Raw genomic sequence first — 21,691 nt, forward strand, 5'->3', positions numbered from 1 at the left:
GGTGCAGGGAAACTACTGAGTGCATGTTCTGTTACAACTGCAAATGCCCCTGCATTGCAACAAGAGCTACATTAAGCATTGTTTTCATTTGGAAGCAACTTTAATTATCTTTAAAAAAAACATTCAGGCTGTGTCCAAGCAATGAAAGAGAAAAAAAATCTATTTCTTCAAAGAGTAACAGTGAATGCAGTGACAATGCTAATCATTGTTAAATTTCAGTCCAATTGATTTTAATAAAAGAAATTTAAGCATATTTCTACTTCTTCAGTTGAAATTAATGGGACTTTAAAGAGCCTAACTCCTGTTGGGTTGGACCCTGAGTGTTTCTGCAGTGCTTTTAATGTGCAAAATTATTTGCACCTTGTTAGCCACCCAGAAAGTGGTAGTAATTAATACTCATTCTTTCTACATATGGAGAATTGAATATGTGTCTTCAACATGTTTATAGGGTGGCTGAGATTTTAATTGTGGTTCCTGTGAAACACTATCAGTTGCATTACTCTGGTTCTCCTTATAGTTTTCTGCTCTTCTCAATCACAGCTTCCAGCCTTGTTGGGTTCAGACGCTAACACACACATAATACAATTTGTTAGGCACTTTGAAATCAAATTTGGCTTTGTGCACACCTGCTTAAGTTTGTGAGTGATAGATTCAGATAGATTGGGTAGCTGTGTTGTTCTAAAGCAGCAGAACAGTTTAGTCCAGTGACACCTTTAAGACCAACAAATAAAATTTTGATGGTCCTAAAGGTGCCACTGGACTCAGACTTTATTCTCTTATTTGAATGAGTAATACTTAAGGTATGCCATAAAACTACAGTAAAAATTGCCTCATGTATGTATATGATTTTGCCTGAAATATGCCCAGTACCTTTCTGCTATTTATTGTACTACAGCAGTTACCAGAGTGGTACTTTCAATGTAGTTTTTTGTAGTGTAATTTCAGACAAAGAAAGCTATCTGTGAAGCATTTCTGCAAGTTAATAGAACATGTCTCTGAATAAACAATAGATTTTTAAATATATATATATATATATATATATATATATATATATATATATATATATATATATATATATATATATATATATATATATATATATATATATATATATATATATATATATATTTGCTTCATGGAAGTAATGTATCCTAGCAAGGAAAAACTTGCTGAAATTATTATTGATCTGTACCACTTATATGGACATGGACAGAGTGACATAGGTTGAGGCAATTTTTATAGTAGCTTTCTGTCAGTAGAATCTAAATGTAGAAAGTTGGTGGCAGAGAGGATATGTTTGGAACAGCACAAAGAAGTGCCAAGTATCCATCTGTTTGGCAGTACCTGGTTAATGCTATTGATCTTCTAGCTGTGGAGTCGCTGGATGATGCTAAATCTGGCAGATTCTTTGAAACTTAACTTTCTCATGGGAGGAAAATGCACCGTTCTATGTCAGCCAAGGAGCTTTTGACTCCTAGATAAAATTTTATTATTCTCTCCAGGCAATGCTGCAGCTATCAGTAGCTGGTCTTTAGTAGTTCAAACTGTTACATATAAGTGAGTATAATTCTATTTTAGCTGCATTTCCAGACAATATAAATAATGTTAATTTCAAGAGAAATTGGGACAAGATTATGATAAAATGCTTAGTAAATGCTGATTGTTTCCAAAATACAATTTAAAGTTGCTTTTGGAGCATTTTGAAGAGGAAGACTTAAAAATCAGTTTGGCAGCCAATTTTTGGCTTAAAAACAGCAGTGGAAGTCTGATTGAATTATTAAAATACCTCCTGAAGATCTTACACATATATGATTTTACTTTCTCTGTCTCTTTTGGATTTTTGAACAGATGATGTCCATTCTAGAGACATCACTATACATCCAAATTTGAGTTCAGCATCTGTAGAAACCTACAAGAGACCTCTGAAACCTCTTAGAAAACGATCAAAAAGTGACCCTGTGCTGCATGGCTTTTCATCCAGAGGTAAGTAAATTTTCCAGAAAGTTTGATAGAATTCTTTTTTTAATGAGTCCACAAGATAAAGCAGACATATTTTCTCTAAAGTCAGATCTCCTGTGAGATTGATAACTTGGAAAGACAAGTTATCTAATGTAAAAAATATGTAGTCAATGTACTTGATGTTCTCAGCTATCTTCAGGGTTCTTGCAACAGGCTTGCAAAGTGTGTCTTCATTGTCTAGGTAGGGTTGTCAGATTGGGGTTGGAAAATATCTAAAGATTTTTGGGGTGGATCCAGGAGAGGGTGGAGTTTGGGAAAGAGAGGTGCAATGTCAAAAGAGCCCACCCTTCAAAGCAGCCATTTTCTCCAGGGAAGCTGATCTCTGCCAACTGGAGATCAGTTGTAAAAGCAGATCTCCAGGCCCCTCCTGGAGGCTAAACATAGAGTTGTAAACATCTAGGTGGGGCTTAGAGTTTTTCCAGAATATGGAGAAACAGAAAATGGCATTGAAACACTTGTAGTGGATGGGGAGGACAGACTCATTGTATTTTCCAGAAATAGTATAATAATAATTTCATAGTAGAAAAAGCAAATCTAGTTAACTGTAGAGAGGAATACACAGGCCTCGGATTCATCGGGAGCTCACACCTTTCTGACAGTTCCACCTCCTCCTTCCCACCTTGTCTACTGAATAGTAGGTGCAGCTGCATAACAATCCCTGGATGAACTCCACTACCTTTTTCTCTACAAAACAACCCCTGGGAATACCTAAACAATAGAGGACAATAACCTGGACAACCAAAAGAACATATGGATGTCACTTCCCTTCCCCCTGTATTCCTGTCCCCATATTATTTGCCTGCCTCCTAAGAGCCCCAATATCATTTCCCCTTTGTCTGCTTCCTTCTCTCCTTCCAACTGAGCAACAAGCCTAGCTTTTATCTCCCCCACCTTCAGTTTTATTTATCACTTTATTTATCACTTATTTATACTCTACCTTTCTCTCCAGAGGGAACCTAAAGCAGCTTACATTGTTCTTACCTCCATTTTGCACTAACAAAAACCCTGTAAGGTAGATTAGGTGAAAGAGAGTGACTGGTTCAAGGTCACCTGGCAAATTTCCATGGCAGAGTGGGGATTCAAACCTAGATCTCCCAGATCCTGGTGTGACACTGTAACCATTACACCGTGCTGACTCTCAGTCCTCCCCTTCCCTACTTCTGTCACACTGTTCATGGGAAAAGTTAAAAAATTGGGCAGTTGTAAGTCACTTTGGTGAATTGTGTGGTGGTACGCACCTGTATCTGGGGAAGTGTCTGGCCAAGTTGCACAGTGATTTAGTGCTAGGCCCAGTTGTGCAGTGGCTGCTAGTGGGCCAGGCAGGGCTGAGTTGTGCAGTGGCCACCAGTGCCAGGCTGAGAAAAACTGTGTAGATAGCAAGTTTGCAGTAGTCACTGCTGGGCCTGTCCCCAGTAAGGCGTCCTCCACAAGGGGACATGATTGTAAGGGGAGGAGTGGACATTTTCTAGCATGGTTTCAGCCTCCCAGTTCATTCAGTTTTCATACACATTGGAATTGCTAATTTTTTTTACAAAACTCATCAGGTTCCTTTTTTGTTGCCTTTGAAAAACAGTTGCTCTTGCAATAGTAGCAGAGGTCTTGTATACATACATCTTTGTTGCTTGCTCCCCTCTCATTTTGAAATCTGCTATATCAGGAGGAAATTGTTTAATTCTTAGCTTGACCAGAGAAACCTTATTTAAATTCCTGTTACTGATGGTGTAGTTATATCATTGCTGATTCAGAAATAACAATGTATTTTTCTCCTTGGTTGGTCCTTTGGTGAGACTTGAGAATTGTTTACTTCAGAAACTATGCACATTTTAACCTTAGCAGCAATGTCATTCTTCTAGTATTTGTTTTGTTTCTTCTACTGTATTACTGGTTATTTCTCATTAAATTACTCAGATGTACACAGCAGGATTTTTTTTGTGTGTGTGTACAGGTCCAGTGCTAAGCTGTGAAGCTGCCACACAAACAGAATTAAAGTCAGAGTTGGCTACTGTTGTTTTACGAAAGAGTCTGAGAGCAAAGGCTTTGCGCTTGAGGCCTCGATCTTTGATAGACTACAAATCTTATATAGACACTAAGCTGCTTGTGGCAAAGTTCCTTGAGCAGTCTTCCTGCAGCATGACCCCTGATATACATGAACTAGTGGAAGACATAAAGTCAGTTTTAAAGTCAGATGAAGAGCACATGGAGGAAGCCATCACCAGTGCCAGTTTCCTTGAACAGGTAATTTGTTGTCAGAGCTGGACTCTTAAATGTTTCCTTAATTTACCTGACATGGCTTAAACAGGATGCAAGTTTACTTGGCACAGAAACATTACCTTTTGCATGGACTGGTGACCTGTCAGCTTGGTTTGTAGAAAGGCAAAACAGCTGATCATTAAAATTTGTGGCCTTTACATTGCAGAAAATAGTACAATGAGGAAAGCTTGTGAAGTTTCAAATAGGCCATCAAGCTCAGAGTTGAATATTTTTCTGTGCACACAACACTCAGAGCTAGCAGCAAGTGGCAAGAGGTGGTGGATATGGCACTCTTATTTCTTAATTTATAGGAAAACAAAATTCAAACTTTACTTTTTTGTAAGGTGACATGGCGAGTGGGAGAAGCATCTGCTAAGTACATGAAGAAGTTGTGACATGAAAGGATGTCTACCTTAGGAAAGAATATAGAGGAGGAATGGTATTTGCATGAAGCTGACAGCTCCACACAAAAGAGATGGGAGGGAGATTTGTGGTAGCCCTTAGTGGAGCAGGGCACACATTGTGGGGGGAAGGGAGGTTATAACAGGGAAGTGGATCATCCCCTGGCTCTTCATAACTCTGTAAAAGGATATTTATTTATTGTATTTTACAAAGTAGTACATACAATTTATTTTACAAAATGTATGCCCTACCTTTCTGCCCTTATAAGAGCCACCAAAGTGGCTAATAAAACATACATAACAAAATCACCTCTTAAAATAAACTAAAATCAACAAACATCATAAAAAAATTGAGATCAGAGCTAGAATACATAAAGCAATATAAAAACAACAATTAAAATATTGGGCAGGCAGGAAGGAAAACAGGGAACATGAAACAGAAAACTGCTGGCCAAAGATGGAAACACAAGGGAACCAATTAATCCTACATATCTACCAAAAAAAAAAGTCCCCCCCCCTTTTTTTAAAGTAAGAAATCTCTCTGGTCTGAATTAGTGATTGTAGGGGTAAATCCTTGGTATCCACTTGTTAACGGATTATGAGAGTGCACATATTTTTTAGACTTGTCACTGTTAGCATAGAAAAATATTAAACTGTTTAGTATGACATAAGCTCTGTTTCCAGCTGTACATGTGATCTGAATATTTTGTTTTAATATAGTATATGATCCCAGGGTGAAATTTAAATACTTTAAAAATCCCCAACTTTCTGCATATTTAAGAACAGATGACAAGTGCTCTTCTTTCTTTGTGAAGGTGATGGCACCTGCTTATCCATCTACATCAAGAGCACATACTTTGCCTTTCAGAAGGCATCCAGGACTCCTGCACTTGGAAAGCTGTGGGGATGTGAGCACTTTCACTGCAGCAGAATTTCAGCTGAGAAAGCAGAGGATGCCAAGGACAGAGCATGAACGGCCTCATAGCCTCATTGGAGTTGTGCGGGAAACAGTGCTCTGAGCTTGAATATGTGATCCTTCCTGTTTGATAAAATGGACAGACCAGGAACACACCTTATGAAAATGCAAGTTGATGGGAGAGCAGTGTGCTTTATACTTAGTGCTGCTTTTTGAATCAGTTCTTGAAACCACTAGAGGAACTCTATAAAAACCACTGTGTTTGACTTCAAAGTGGTTGTCTTAAAACGGCAATATTCAAGTGCAATTTGTTTATTTGAGGTGGATTTCTTATTTTGAGATACAGTGAAGAATCAAGGTTGTGTGCACATTAATCTTTCTGGAAGCAATTCTTTCTCCTTAATGTATATTATACAGCAAGTGTCTCGAATGTCTGTGGCTTCCTTTTCAGTGAATAACTACAAATATATTTTGGTGTCTTTGGAAGAATATAAGATAAATTTATATTTCTAATCTAATACCATGAAAATGGAAATATGTGTTCTATGTTGGACAATGAGATTCTACTTGTCTACCAAGAACAGTTATGAAAGGGTACAATATTTTTATTTTGCTGGCACCACCATTTTTTGTTGTGGCAGACATTTCTGCTTTGCGGCTTCAAAAGGACTATCTTCATTTTAAGATGTTTCTTTAATAGCACAAGAACAGGAAACAGAAGATGTTAATTGCTCTCAAGCACCCCTGTCTTGGTGATGGCTCTCCCATTTGGTACTTAAAGTCTGGTTATGCAGCTATTTCTAGCTAGTAGAGAACAAGCCAAGGGCCCTTTCACACCTTGACAGAAATGTGACAACTAGGAGGAGACAGAAACTGTGGCATGCTAAATAGTGTCTCTTCCTGGAAAGGATGGGATACTCACAGATGGGGTGGGTGGAAAGAAGAGATACAATCCTTTGGCATGGAGGAAGAGGTCTCCATTTTGGCTGAATCCATCTGGAGAAAAGAGCTCTCACACTTGTTGGTAATCATTGTCATATTAAGCAGACAACAGATGGCTGCCCAGATAAAGACTACCAAGGAAAATGGGAGGTTTCTGGATTGCTGTAATTTCTAAGGTTAAAAAGTCTGGTTTAGAATAAGACCACCTAGGGCATATACAGAGTTGAGGGACAGGGGAATTGCATGTTTGCACCTTTCTTTTATAACCCTTGCTTAATTCATTGCAGTTATGTACAATTTTAAATGCTGGTAATCGGGTCATTTTGTAGAAAAATAGGTGGTAGAGCTCGTCCAGGGATTGTTATGCAGCTGCACCTACTATTCAATGGACAAGGTGGGAAGGAGTAGGTGGAACTCTCAGAAAGGTTCAGGAGTTGTGCTCCTGCGAGCTCCTGCAGAATTCCAAGGCCTGTTCTATATTAGGGATGTGCAAACCCCACCCCCACCCACCCCCAAAAAACAACCATGGTATTTTTTGGGTTTGGGTAAATTGAACCCCCCACATATTGGTATTTCTGATATTCCCAAATCCCAATATCACATGGTATTGGGATTTGGGACTTTTTGGAAATCCCAGGGGGTTTTTTTGCTCAATTATACCCTATGGGGATCATTATAATCAATGGTCCCCATACTACTTAATGCAGAATCAATCTGTGGGAGGCTTTTTTTTTTAGATTAAAGGCACCAAATTTGCAGTGTGGCTGCTAGTGCCTCTCCTAAAAATGCTCCCAAGTTTCAAAAAGATTGGATCAGGGGTCCACTTTCATGGACCACAAAGAACGTGCCCCCATCCTCCACTGGTTTCAGTGGAGTGGAAAAGGGCATTTAAAGTAATTGTGGTCCCTTTACATGCCTTCAATGAGCTATGAGTGAACTCTAAAGGCATTTAAAAGGCTCACAGTCCCCTTAAAAGTCTTCTTTAAGCATTGAGTTCAGCTGGAAGGAGTTTAAGGCAACTGTGATCACTTTAAAAACCCATTAACTTTGGCTATCCAGCAGTCCCAAATACTTTTAGTATTTGAGGGGCTTGGTTATGTCAGATAGCAGAAAAAAAACCCCTCAGAACTATATTTGGCTCAAAGAACAGCTGAAAAATACAGTATTTTGGGCTGCTTTTTGGCTCAGATATAGCCAAATGCACACCCCTATTCTCCATACTTCTTGGGAGTTCTATTAGAACACACTATTCAAAACGGGTGTTGGGAAAGAAAGGTGGCTGGTAGATTGCTAGCTCCCTGGGAGTATACAACTGCAGTCAGCTGTCCCTGTAATAACCAGCCTCTGGTGGGACCTTTAAGCAGCAATGTGGAAGAGACACCAGGTGGGACCTTTAAGCAGCAATGTGGAAGAGAAGCTGGGAGTCTCAGTGGGTAATTCCAAAATGGTCTAGCTGTTGGCTGAGTACTGACGGAAAAGTGCAAGATAACCTGAGAGTCAAGCAAGCCAGGAAAGCAGCACTTCACTGGGTGGCAACTCCAGTCCTGCTGGTGCCTAGACACCTGGGTGGTGCCACATTTTGTTTGAAGAAATTCTGGAAATTTCCCTCAATTTCTTACAAAAATGGGCAGGGAATGTCTTCAATCATCATTTATTGAGGTTGCTGCTCCGGCATTTCTCAACACAAAGGATTATCTTCCCCTGCATTTCCTCTCCTCATTTAAAAAATAAGATAAGAACATAAGAGAAGCCATGTTAGATCAGGCCAATGGCCCATCCAGTCCAACACTCTGTGTTACACAGTGGCAAAATTTATATATATATATACACACACACACATACACACACACAAACACACACACATACATACATACTGCAGCTAATAGCCACTAATGGACCAGAACTGCAGCGACCAGAACTGCACACAGTACTCCAAATGAGACCGCACCATCGATTTATACAGGGGCATTATGATATTGGCTGATTTGTTTTCAATTCCCTTCCTAATAATTCCCAGCATGGCGTTGGCCTTTTTTATTGCAAACGCACACTGTCTTGACATTTTCAGTGAGTTATCTACCACGACCCCAAGATCTCTCTCTTGGTCAGTCTCTGCCAGTTCACACCCCATCAACTTGTATTTGTAGCTGGGATTCTTGGCCCCAATGTGCATTACTTTGCACTTGGCACTTGGCCACATTGAACCGCATCTGCCACGTTGACGCCCACTCACCCAGCCTCAACAGATCTCTTTGGAGTTCCTCACAATCCTCTCTGGTTCTCACCACCCTGAACAATTTAGTGTCATCCGCAAACTTGGCCACCTCACTGCTCACTCCCAACTCTAAATCATTTATGAACAAGTTAAAGAGCTTGGGACCCAGTACCGAGCCCTGCGGCACCCCACTGTTTACCGTCCTCCACTGCGAAGACTGCCCATTTATACTCACTCTCTGCTTCCTATTACTCAGCCAGTTTTTGATCCGCAAGAGGACCTGTCCTTTTACTCTCAAGCTTTCTAAGGAGCCTTTGATGAGGAGCTTTATCAAAAGCTTTCTGGAAGTCAAGGTAAACAACATCTATCGGGTCTCCTTTGTCCACGTTTGTTCACCCCCTCAAAGAACTGTAACAGGTTAGTGACGCAAGATCTTCCCTTACAGAACCCATGCTGAGTCTTCCTCAATAACCCATGTTCATCAGTGTGCCTACTCATTCTGTCCTTGATAATGCTTTCTACCAACTTTCCCGGTATTGAAGTCAGACTGACTGGCCTGTAATTTCCCGGATCTCCTCTGGAGCCCTTTTTAAACATGGGGGTGACATTTGCTACCTTCCAGTCCTCAGGAACGGAGGCAGATTTCAATGAAAGATTACAGATTTTTGTTAGAAGATCCACAAGTTCAACTTTGAGTTCTTTCAGAACTCTCGGATGTATGCCATCCGGACCCGGTGACTTATTAAGTTTTTAATTCGTCCATCAGTTGTAGGATCTCCTCTTTTGTCACCTCAATCTGACTTAGGTCTTTCAACACCCCTTCCAAAATTAGTGGTTCTGGGGCTGGCAAAAAGTTCTCATCTTCCACAGTGAAGATGGAGGCAAAAAATGCATTCAGCTTCTCAGCCATTTCCCTATCCTCCTTCAGTAATCCTGTTACCCCATGGTCATCCAAGGGCCCCACTGCCTCCCTGGCTGGTTTCCTACTTCTAATATATTTGAAGAAATTTTTGTTGTTGGTCTTTATGTTTTTTGCAATATGCTCCTCATAGTCCCTTTTTGCCTGCCTGATCACAGTCTTGCATTTGATTTGCCACAGCCTGTGTTCCCTTTTACTAATCTCACTTGGACTGGTTTTCCACCACTTAAAGGATTCCTTCTTACCTTTTACAGCTTCCATTACTTTGTTTGTTAACCATGCAGGCCTTTTCTTATGCCTGTTTGTGCCTTTCCTAACTTGTGGTATGTATTTTATCTGAGCTTCTAGGATTAATGGTAACACTTGGATCACTGCAATAAGAGCTGGAAGGCTGTGCTGGACTTCAGAGCCAGAATTGTTGCTAGACAAGATAAACTCAACAACTCCTGTCCTCCTTAGTGTTTTTTTTTAACTGGGAAAAAGGAAACAGGTGTTGGATGTGTTTTTGCCTTTTGGGTGTTTTGGCTGGCCATTGTGCTAACAGGATACTGGACCTCAGGAGCATTTGGTATGATCCAACAGGGCACTTCTGCCTTATGTCTAGAGAATCCTTTCCAACATTTCTAATGCAAAGAGCCCCTATACCGAATCTTTATGAACTATAGAGAATTTGAGGGAAAGGAAGAACGGTTCCCCCACACCTTCATTTTCTGCTAAGTTCTTTACATGTAACACTGGGCTTTTGCTGAAAGGCCAAAGGGTGCTTCTATGTTTTCTGTGAAAGACCAGTATAAAGATAGAGAAAATGCACCCATAAATTATCTACACATATAACAAGACTTGGTGGAAGGGTCGATGTCAACCAGTACTGTTTTTTTCCTATCTTGGCCATGGGGCCTGGGCAAGGCCTGTCAATGTCAAAAGACAGGTAAAAAAATGATGCTGGCTCTGAAATTTTGGGAATGGCTCCTAAATCCAAAGAAAATATGCTGATAAAGGGGCCATTTTGTGAAAACCCTTAATTATATTAAACAACTACTAGGGAAAATAAATGTATTTTGCATGAGACATAGTTAGGATTCTGAACCACTCTGCCCAACTTTATTATCTTTCAGGGAGTGCTGGTAGGGTATGCAAATGAGAATACATAAATAACAAACAACAATGAGGGCTTCCTAAATCAATGTTAACAGAGTCTTAGCTGTATCTAATGCTTTTGTTGGTACATTTGTTTATTGTTGCAAATCTTACAGATATTAGCACTCTGTTAAATAAAGGAATGTAGCACACATGAATACATCACAATAAAACAGAGGCCAGATTTTTTTTTAAACCAAATCCCCTTTAAACCACTGTAAGCTTGATTACAGAGAAGGGGCAAAAAGACCTGTGACAAAAATCTGAAAAGTTACATTCAGCAGATGTGCAGTATCAACATTCCAGGCTCACATTTTTGTGTGTATATATATAGAACTCAAGTTTAGTGTTTACAAAGAACAATATTGTTACAAATACAATACTATACTTCTCCCAACGCTTTTCAATTATTTCTATTCACCTTCTTTACAGAACAATAGTACAGATTCATATTTATTAGTACTGTGCTCTCTTTCTATGTATATATACACACACACTTGCCATCTTCAGACACAGATTTCTTTTTATTCTGAGAAGTACAAAGAACTCCCCCTCCCTACCACAAAAGCCTGCACTGAGAAATCCTGAAACATATTGCAAGTTATAACATGATCCAGACACACAGAAAAATGGTAAATCAAGAGGCAGTTTCAATTTTATTGTAAACATGGAAGAGTTGTTGAAGTACACAGTTATCATTCTTGCTGGAGTTCTGCAAACTGGAAGGGGTATACAATAAACTGTTCTTTTGATCCCATAGAGAAGGCAATCTCCTTCCAGTAACTGCTCCTCTTAAGATCTGTTTAAAACATCACCTTTCAACCAATGGTGTCACCTCTAACCTTCCAGCCCATATCATTCAAATTCTTCTGCATGAGTTGAAAACTAGCTGGTTATAAAAACTGAAGTTTCTCCTCTTAAACTGTGCAGAAAAAAACTTAGTATGAACTAGGCTGTACATAGACAACAATGATTTCTCTGACTGCAACAGCAGTTTCTACAACTGTGAGGGGATTCACATCCTGTACAGTTTGGTTCAAGAGCATTTATGTGTTCAAGAGGAGCCTCTGGCTCTGTGAACCAGCCCCACATATCCAAACCAGTATTAAAGACTACGGTAATAACAGACTAGAAGGCATTTGAGAAATGCATGATTTTCTGTCATATTTGTAATAATCTGAAATCCATTCATAGTAATTCAAGTTATAAAGATGTCCAGATTTATTTGACTCTTATATCTGCCCTATTCTCTTTTGTACTCTGATAGAACTCTCTCTACAATCTATGAAAATAAATGTCTTAGATAAGCCAGAAGTAGGAGTAAATCTATTCTGGGAGGTAACACTGCTGAGGAGTAGCTGGACCCTCAAAAGTCTAGCTTTTAATTCAGAAAATTTCTGGACTATCTGCTTTGAATACAGGGAAATAGGGGTGGGAGACTTGATTGTGTGAAGAGAAGCAGAATTAATACGTGTTTAGAGGCAAGATGACTTTGCACAGGCATGGTCTTTCCTCAATGTAAAATAAAGGCTATTGATGAGGTCAGGAGGGAGGAGACATTGTATGGTGCCTAAACTAAATTATATGTAATATATATCATACTTCCATTGGTTGATGCATATATGCATATAATTATTTATAAACATTGTTCATGTGACCATTTGGAAAGCTCAGTGTTCTTGATCAAGGTGTATGAGTCTGAGAACAGAATATCATCAGCAAACTGGAAAACTAATACTACCGCATTTTTAAAAATGATTATTCCATGGTTTGAAATCCTGTAAGAAAAATACAATAATGTGGGTGTCTTCACACTGAACACAATAAATTCCTACTTTGAACCTTTCAATAACTCCTGCTACTCAAATGAGGTTTATTTCCTTCTCTTGTATAGCAGCTTCTATTTTTCAGCAGCAAAAATTTGACCTCTGCTTTTAAAAAAGAAACATGGAAAATCTGCACAGAACTTCATATTTTTCAGGCTATTTATAAGACCTGAAAAAGGGGCATTCATAAATCTTTTAAGTTTTCCATATCAAAGTAAATGGTGAAATATTTTGGATAATAGTTATAATTTTATTTTATTTTGGTTTTTCTTTCAAAGCTGGCAGCCAATTTTTTTAAAATATTTATTGTATGTTTGTTTCCTCTTACTTGGAACCCTCAGTGGTTAGACTGCATCCAAGTTCACATCTCCTCAGTTTCAGTAAAGCTATAATATCTGAAGTTTTCAAAGCTCTAACCTGCAGCCAATTTAAACAAAAGACTGATAATATGTAGAATCAGGATTTTAAAAGGGCTTAGGTGGATCTAGGTGCATAGGATCAGGCAACTAGAATCTGCCTTGATTGCTATGTATTCCTATTTCCCTTTCCTACAAAGTTATGGGCAACAAAATGCAATCATTTACAACTTTGGTGGAAGAATAGAATTAACCTCAAATCCTGCCATTATTCCTATATTATGTAGCCACTTCCAGTAGTGTAAGGGGGATAGAGTATAGAGGTAGTAATTCCCTGGTTCCCCAGGGCCTACTTATTTTACCCATTAAGTGGCTGAAAGTTCTGTCACACCAGCACCCTCTTGCTCTCTCTATGCTTGGTGCAGGTGGTGGGATATCCATGTATCCACATACAAGACCCATTAAGAACACTCAATCTCAAAAGTATGCAATTAGTTATCTATGCAACAGGTACATGCAAATCCCAGCCCCTTTAACTGATGCACCAGTGCTTTCCTGAATAGTGCACTGGGCTGTCATCATACAAAGTATCTCCTATTTTTCTTCCTCATACATAGATAAATTCCAGAAAGGCAACCATGTTAGTATGCCATAGCAAAACTAACTAAGAGTCTTGGGGAACCTTAAAAACTAATACATTTATTGAGACAAGGTAATTATGACATGTTTTTGTGCCTGTATCCTACTAAGACATATGTCTCGATAAATGTATTCATGTTCAAGGTGCCAGAGGAACTTTTTTTTTTGCTACAAATACTGAAGTCTACTGACCTTGATTTTAAATACCATCACCAAAACATTTTGGAACACTCATTGCACAAGCATCTATAGTAAGTGATCATACTCTTTTAGATCCCACGTCTGAGATTAACTTCACATATATATTTATGTATATATTTATTTATATATGTATATATTACAAAATAAATTAAATGTATACCCTTCAACTATTCCAATGATGCTATGGTCCAAAATTAAAGAGAACTTGTCTTTAAAATATTAAATACAAACTTTTGGACCAGAGATATGTTAAAAGTATACTGGCTCAGAATAACAGAACAATTTAAAACTGTATGGACTTGAGAAAAGATCATAAATATCAAGCATACAGTTTAAAAATGTGACAACCAGTCAGCCCACATCCACACACATACAGCGACATGTTCACTAAATGAAGAACTCTAGGAAATTAAGGTCCACGGCAGTCTTACCCCTGCTCCCCTAACTTAGTTAGGTATTTAGGGTTGCAACACACAGCTAAAGAAAGCAGAGATTAGAAAAGCCATATGCAAAAACCATACTGCTCCTAAAAATAAAGTACTCTAAAGAACAGAGGGAGAAAGGCTTACATGTAGCATGTAAACTCTGGTAGCAAAATCTCCCACCAACAATGCAAAATTTAGTCCCAGAGGATTTTCAGCAAAGGATAAACACTACCCTTGAGGCAAAACTTGCCTAATACATAGGTGCCTGCCGAGTACATTATGGAAGCAATTCTCAGATGAAAAATGGGGGAGAGAGGGGGTTGCCCATCTTGCCTTCCTCAAACACAACTCAATTTTTTTCTTTAGAACAATATCATCGAGTGCTTTCCTCTTACATATGCAGCACAACATCATTACCGAATTTACAAATCCCATCTGAGAGAATTGTACCATATAGTCTGATCTATTTGGTAAACAGAGCTTTCTTTCATTTGGTGTACTTGTGTTGTCTGTCTTAACAGCCACAGGAGCACAAAATGATAACATAGCCTGAACAACTGCAGGTGTGTGTGTGTGAGGGAGAAAGAGAATCTTGGTTGTTTTTCTCTGCTGTGAAGAATTACATAAAATTCTAGTAGTAAAACGGTGCAACCAAAAATGTTTTGTACACAGCAAAATGATAAAAGGGGGGCGGGGAGAGAAAATGTTGCTGCAGACACCAAAATGCAGCACAAGAAAACACAACCACTAATGAGGAGAGAAGTCCTCCATGCATACTAGGAAGGTGAGCTTTAGATGTAAACTGGCTGTTCCTGTGCTGTCAAGAGTCTGTACATGGCAGCTGGCATAGTCTTCATATGGATCTGGAAAAACAAAAAGACAATTGAGTCAGTGTGTCTCCAATGCATGTCCTAAAATATTTTAAAAAGGAGTTCTACATTTTGCATTTTGGGATGAAAAGATATTCAGGAAGCAGATGTGTCCTACAGATGAAAACACTGTTATCACATGTCCTGGGGAATGAACTCCACAGCTCAGTGGAAATTACTCCATAATAAATGGGCAAGCAAACACTGATACTGAGTAAGAGGCAGTGTGGTGTAGTGTACTGCAGCCCGGGAGCTGAATCAGGCTTCCAGAGGGCTCCTATCAGGCCCCCTCGAGCAAGTCTGTTTTCTTCTCCCTCTCTTTTGCTTCCTTCTGTGTCACAGTTTCCTTTGCCAGGTTTGCTCAGTTGCACAGGACGGGAGTTTGCAGACTGGGACCAGCAATCCAAGGCATCCCATATGTCGAGGCTTTCCCAGCATTCTAGGCGGTGTCCCTCGGCATCAATGGCCGTCCCGCAAGAAAGACGCAGTGTGGTGGTGGAGGAAGTCCAGCCTAGGTCGTCGTTGTCGATCCAGTCACCCATCAGAGAGTCAACGCCGGTGCTCTCGGAACATTCTTTGAGGAGAGAGTCTTCATCATCGGACTCCGAGGATGGTACCGACGATCTGGACAGGGCTTTGGAACCTTCGCCAGTGTCTCATACCACTGAGGATCTTCCCATTTCACCATTGGAGGATCTAAAGTCATATGGGGACCTGGTGAAGAGGATGGCACTCTCCCTCTCTCTCCCGGTGACTCAACCGCAACCCGTTGTAGACGACACCGTATTCAACATCATGCAGCGAGATACATCTACAGCGATTTCCCTGACTGTTACGAAGGTCATCTTACAGGCGGTGAAGGAGCCCTGGGCGAAGCCTGCTTCTACACCTGTGTCATCAAGAAGGTTGGACCACATGTACCATGTCCAAGAGGCCAGTGCTGAATTTCTCTTCATGCATCCAAAGCCCAATTTGGTGGTCATATCCTCCTCATCAAAGGCCCGCAAGACGCACTCCTCTCCACCAGACAAGGAAGGAAAAAAGCTGGACAACATTGGGAGGAAGTTTTACTCTGCTGGGGCGCTGGGAGTAAAGGTATCTAACTATGCTGCGTGCATGGCTAGATACCAATACTCAGTGCGGGAACAACTTACCCCCCTCTTGTCTTCCCTGAGTGAGGAGAAGAGGTCTGCTGCAAAGAAGTTGAAGAAGGAAGGCTTTGCTGTAGCCAAACAACAACTGGCTGCAGCAAAGCATATGGTGGACATCTCAGCAAGAACCATCACTTCTGCTGTCTGCCTCCACCTCCACTCGTGGCTCAGGTCAATGGCCCTCGAGCAGGACACCAGGGCCTTCATTGAAAATCTGCCCTTTGAGAGCAAAGGCCTCTTCAGCTTGACCACCAACAATGCACTCCAGGAAATGGATAAAAGCATAAAAACTTCCAGGAACCTGGGTGTCCCGGCGTCTTCCAGAGCTACGAAACCAAAACAGTGGAACAAACCTTGGTCAAAGAAGCCATATCAAAAGTTCTCCCCGGAACAGCAGTGGAGACCTCGCTCTGCCCAACCTGAGAGTAGGTCCCCATATAGGGGACACTTCAAACACTGCAGTGGTGAAAATCAAAGGACACCTGTGTTACATCAACAGACAGGGAGGGACAGTTTCTCAACAGCTCTGTGTGCTGGCACTGGAACTGTGGTTGGAGTGCCTGGACCACGACATCTTTGTGAAGGCTGCGCATCTCCCACCGGTGCTCAACCTGTAAGCAGACTCCCTCAGCAGGGGTGAGGCTTCCCCGCACGAGTGGGAGATACAGTGGTGCTTCCTTCAACCCGTGTTTCAGCTCTAGGGGGTATCCTCAGGTGGACGTCTTTGTCACAGCTGAGAACCGGAAGTGTCCTCTGTTCTACTCCAGAGGGAGCTCGGATCCAGAGTTGTTGGGAGACAGTCTGCTGTTCCCGTGGGAAGGTCGGTTCCTATATCTGTTTCCACCTCTGCCACTATTGACAAGGGTGGTCAACAAGATTGCAAGAGAGAGACCATGCTGCATCCTGGTGACTCCATAGTGGCCTCGGCAGAACTGGTTCCCGATCTTGCTCCAACTGGCAAGGAGGGTCTTCTACCAGTTTCTGGCGGAACTGGATCTTCTGTCAGCTCAGGACGGTCATGTATTCCATCGCAGCGTGCCCCACCTGAAGCTGACAGCGCGGTTCGTCGACCCTGTGAGTTCTCCAGCAGAGTCCAACACGTTTTCCTGAATAGCAGGAAGCTGTCCACCCGCACTTCTTATGATAGAAGTGGCGAAAGTTTCTTCAGTTTTTAGTTGATCCTACAGTTTCGCCCCAGAGGGTGGGACTGCTGGTTATTTTTGAGTTTTTGTTATCTCTGGTGGATGCTGGCCTTGTTTTTTCCTCCATTAAAGTTAATCTGGCGGCAATATCTGCATTCTATGAACCAGTGGAGGGGCATTCAGTTTTTGCACACCCTCATTCTAAGAGATTTTTGAAGGGTTTGCTTAGGCTTCATCCTCCTTCGAGATCACCCCCACAGTTGTGGGATTTGACTCTAGTGTTGGACAGGTTGACTCAGCGTCCTTCTGAGCCGATGGCCACATGCTCGTTACAGCTCCTATCTTGGAAGACTCCTTTTTTGGTAGCCATCACATCAGCACGCCGTGCAGGGGAGCTCACAGCTATGTGTTGTGACTACCCACATTTAGCTTTTCAGGAGTCTGGAGTGTCCTTAGCTCCTGATATTTCCTTTCTCCCCAAGGTGGTTTCTCAGTTTCACCTTAACTTAGAAGTTTGGTTGCCTACGTTTTATCCTACACCTTCCTTGGATGAGGAACGTAGGTTGCATGCTTTTGATGCTAAGTGTGCCTTATTGTTTTATTTGAGTCGCTCCAAGAGTTTTCGTAAGGAGGACCAGCATCTTTTTGTTTCTTATGCTTCTCCTAAGTTAGGTTCCAGAATCTCATCTCAGTGGCTTTCAAAATGGCTCACTGAGACTATTAAACTGTGTTATTTGTTGGCTAAGAAGCTGTGCATTCACACTACCCGCCCTCCTTCCCCACTGCTGACGGTCTCCCTCCAGTAGAGGCTTCCAGCGGTCAGGAAGGAACTGGCGGGATCCTCGCACTGGCACCGGCGAGCATGCGCACTGGGATGCCTGTGCATGCCCGTTGGTGCCGAGCGTGAAAAAATCCTGGGGTTTTTAGGTACCAATTCGGGGATCGGCGCAGGCGCTCTAACCCATGAGTGTGAATGCACAGATGACCACTTGAAGATCTACAGTTACAGGTAAGCAACCTGTCTTGACCCCTGGTGCTGTGCAGCCTCATTGCCCGGCCGCAGCGCTGCGCAGTCTGGCCGCCCCCCCCCTTGTGGCGCCTCCTGTATCCTCCATTTTTGCAATTTTAAGGCCAGGAAAGGGGCGGTGAAGTGCTGCCTTCCCTGGCTCTTTAAAGGCTGACACCCCGCCCCCCCCCGCCAATTTATGCAACAGGGGAAACCACCGCAGCGGCGGCGGGGGACTCACTGAAGAAGCGGTGCTGCCCTTGCCTCCTCTTCACTTCCTTCCTGGGTGGGAAGGAGGCAAGGGCAGTGCTGCTTCTTCAGCGGGTTGCTTGCCGCCGCTGCAGTGGTTTTCCCATCCGAAAGGCAGCGGGGGTGGGGTGGGTCGGCCTTTAAAGAGCTGGGGAAGGTGGCACTTCACCGCCCATTCCTCAGCCTTAAAATTGTAAAAACTGAGGATACTGGAGGCACCGCAAGGGGGGAGCAGGGTGGTGAGGCTGTACGGCGCTGCAGGGTGGTCAGGCTTTGCAGCCCAGTTGCAAACAAGCCACAGACCGGTACCAGTCTGCAGCCCAGGGGTTGGGGACCCCTGGCCCAAAGCATTTTATATTTTTGGTTTCTATGTGTCGCTTCTGCTGTGATCCCTGTGCTTTTTCCTGATGTTTTATTTTTTAAATTGCATTGCTAAATCCCATTATTTCCCCACCTTTCCATTTTAAACACAACATTGCAAGAGGTTTAAGAATGTTTCTATTTTAAGAAAAAAAATTGTTGTGTTTCTCCATATCCTTTACAAAGTTTCTATCTCCACTACCTGGTATTACATTTTAGAATACACATGGCATGCCCCTCCCCCAAGTCCCATTTATGTCAGATTCAGCCCTCATAAGAAATGAGTTCAACGCCCCTGTCCTAAGTTCTTTGGAAGATAGGCAGGACACATAGAATCAATGTTTCCATAGCTGGAGCCATGAGCACTCAGCACCAAACAGATAATCTCACCAAAAGCTATAAAGTCACATTTCATAGTTAAGAGCCAAACCATTCTTATTTGTCAGCCTTTAATTTGGCTGGTGGAAACAATGCAACAAAACCAATTTTTCATAAATGAAATTCAGAGTTGCCAGCTCCTACCTCACCAACAGCATTTGAGAGGATGTGAACAATCTTCTCATGAGGGGTTGCTACAACACTTTGCCCATTTATTTCAATAATCCGGTGACCCACTCGTACTCCTCCTCGCTCTGCAATCCCTCCTCTCATAAGGCTACAGATCTGGAACATCAGACGATAACAATTGAAGTTGCAATGGCAGATGTCGCAGTTAAAGAGAGACCAAACCAGAAGTTTACACGTGCTTGAAACCTTGATGATGCAATACGATAGGATCACGTGCATGTGTGAAATAAACATCAGTATCACAGAATCCAGTATCACAGAAGGTACTGTTGTATTTTGCAATATTTTAAATGGAGGCAACTTACCCTGAAGAGTAGTCGTCCTAGTTCATACATTTACCAGAACAGGCACAATTCTCTAGGTGTAGAAGTGGTGTGCTCCCCCCTCATCCACCATACAATTTATGAACCTGGTATTCCACACTGGAGGCTAATACTGGCAGAGGCCCTATTTGTACTATTTCAACACCCAAATCCATATTGAGGGATAGAAACCATGTAAGCAAATAGTCCACATAGCTCATATTGCATCATCCACATTTTGGCTGGGCATCTCTCTATGTATTACTCCTCCATTATGCAAACTGTGCACCAGCCTAGATGAATGTATGATCCAGAGCACATAGTGAAATCACTGCATGCTGTATAAGTATGTGTAAATCAACACTCAACTGTGGAAATCAAATCCTACTTTTCTACAACTAACCATTTTTAAAAGAATTCAAGTGATATTTCTTAGAAATATTTGGCATTCAGATTCAAAACCTTTAATGGCACAAAAGAATGAAAGACAAGATCCAAAATGGGTGAAAGCAAGTAAAAATTGCACTGACCAGAAAGGCAATCAAGACAATACCATGGAAAAAGCCAATCATATATTCATTGCCCTTGCACAAAATTATGATAGGAAATACATGGCTATCCAAATTGAATAATATCTCCTGCCATGTAGTAAAATGAACTAGTCACTTTCATGTAAGAACTGGAATAGATAGCGGTAATTTCAAAAGTGTGTAAAGATTAACATTTGACTATGTATACCATGAGTTAGAGACACTGGCCTCTTAAGGAAGTATGTTACACAAAACCAAATTGCAAGATACCACTGACCATGTAAAGACACAAGAATTCATCTTTTCTGCCTAGAGATACATCTGCAGATTTTGCCTTTGTCCATGTGTCAATTCCATATTATGATCAGGACTCCAGCCTTAGGACATCAAGATTCACAGTGATCAGATCACTAGATACTTTAGCATTATATGGGCATCTTTACAGTGCATTTTTACTCTACTGAATAACCTTAGCCCTGTTCCACACTCATAAGACTTAAGGGACCTAGCTTCTACTCAGTTTTGAGCCCCAGGACTTCTGATTTCACAGATTAAGCACTGGAAATTACCCTTTTAACTACTTCATATGTAATATATCCAGTCACACGGGATTATACTGCCCCACAGTGAAATGGTTTTCTGTATTTGTCCACTGATTCCAAAATGTCATGTCTTGATTTATTAGGTGGATAAAAACATATGACCCAATGCTTTTGAATTCAATTCATTTTCCATTTTTCCTCCCGTTCTAAAGCAAAAACAAAAATGTTTGTGAAAGATGGAGTGTCAAAGTAACTGGTTAAGAAAACTACTTACAATGCCATTCTGTACACTGAAGCCGAGCTGATATCTGAGGTCTGGTCTTCGGATGAGGACAGTAGTTACTGGAGGACATCTCACTATATTCAGCTTAACTCTGGCCTGGTTTTTTAGACCCTTAAAAAGAATACAGCAGAGATTACATCAAAACTGTGGCAGGACATCAATATGGATATAAATTCCTTATCAACTTGATGCACATTTGCCAGGATTGGTGGTATCCTGCTTAATACCAGTGTCTTTTTAAATAAAAAATATTTGCTTAAGTGATTATTTCCACCACAGATTTATTCATACATCTAACCTTTCCCTTTATGGTTGATTTTTCCTATCAGCACTTTTACCTAACTATCAGTGTTCACAAAGACTATATGTGAAACGAGCCTCAGAGAGCACCAAACAGCAAAGTATTGTCTCACTCCTCTCTCTGCCTGTGTATATACCTACTGT

General features: G+C 41.2%; 2 protein-coding genes across 3 annotated transcripts in view; one reads left to right on the forward strand and one right to left on the reverse strand.

The window, feature by feature from the left end:
- The window catches only part of ENTREP1 (endosomal transmembrane epsin interactor 1), a 43,642-nt gene extending 37,538 nt beyond the window's left edge, over positions 1-6,104 (forward strand). Inside the window, exons 9-11 of the mRNA XM_060237441.1 lie at positions 1,849-1,983; positions 3,965-4,254; positions 5,486-6,104. Of these exons, the coding sequence (XP_060093424.1) occupies positions 1,849-1,983; positions 3,965-4,254; positions 5,486-5,689 (629 nt within the window). The 3' untranslated portion in view covers positions 5,690-6,104. The remainder of the gene's footprint in view (positions 1-1,848; positions 1,984-3,964; positions 4,255-5,485) is intronic.
- A 4,760-nt stretch (positions 6,105-10,864) lies between these two features.
- APBA1 (amyloid beta precursor protein binding family A member 1) overlaps positions 10,865-21,691 on the reverse strand; it is a 123,842-nt gene continuing 113,015 nt past the window's right edge. For both annotated transcript variants that reach the window (XM_060237440.1, XM_060237439.1), the window contains 3 exons: positions 21,239-21,358; positions 19,546-19,686; positions 10,865-15,109 (listed from right to left, as the gene is read on the reverse strand). In XM_060237440.1, coding sequence (XP_060093423.1) covers positions 15,038-15,109; positions 19,546-19,686; positions 21,239-21,358 — 333 coding nt within the window. In that variant the 3' untranslated portion in view covers positions 10,865-15,037. The remainder of the gene's footprint in view (positions 15,110-19,545; positions 19,687-21,238; positions 21,359-21,691) is intronic.

This window comes from Heteronotia binoei, chromosome 4, assembly GCF_032191835.1.
Source record: "Heteronotia binoei isolate CCM8104 ecotype False Entrance Well chromosome 4, APGP_CSIRO_Hbin_v1, whole genome shotgun sequence".
Taxonomy (NCBI): Eukaryota; Metazoa; Chordata; class Lepidosauria; order Squamata; family Gekkonidae; genus Heteronotia; species Heteronotia binoei.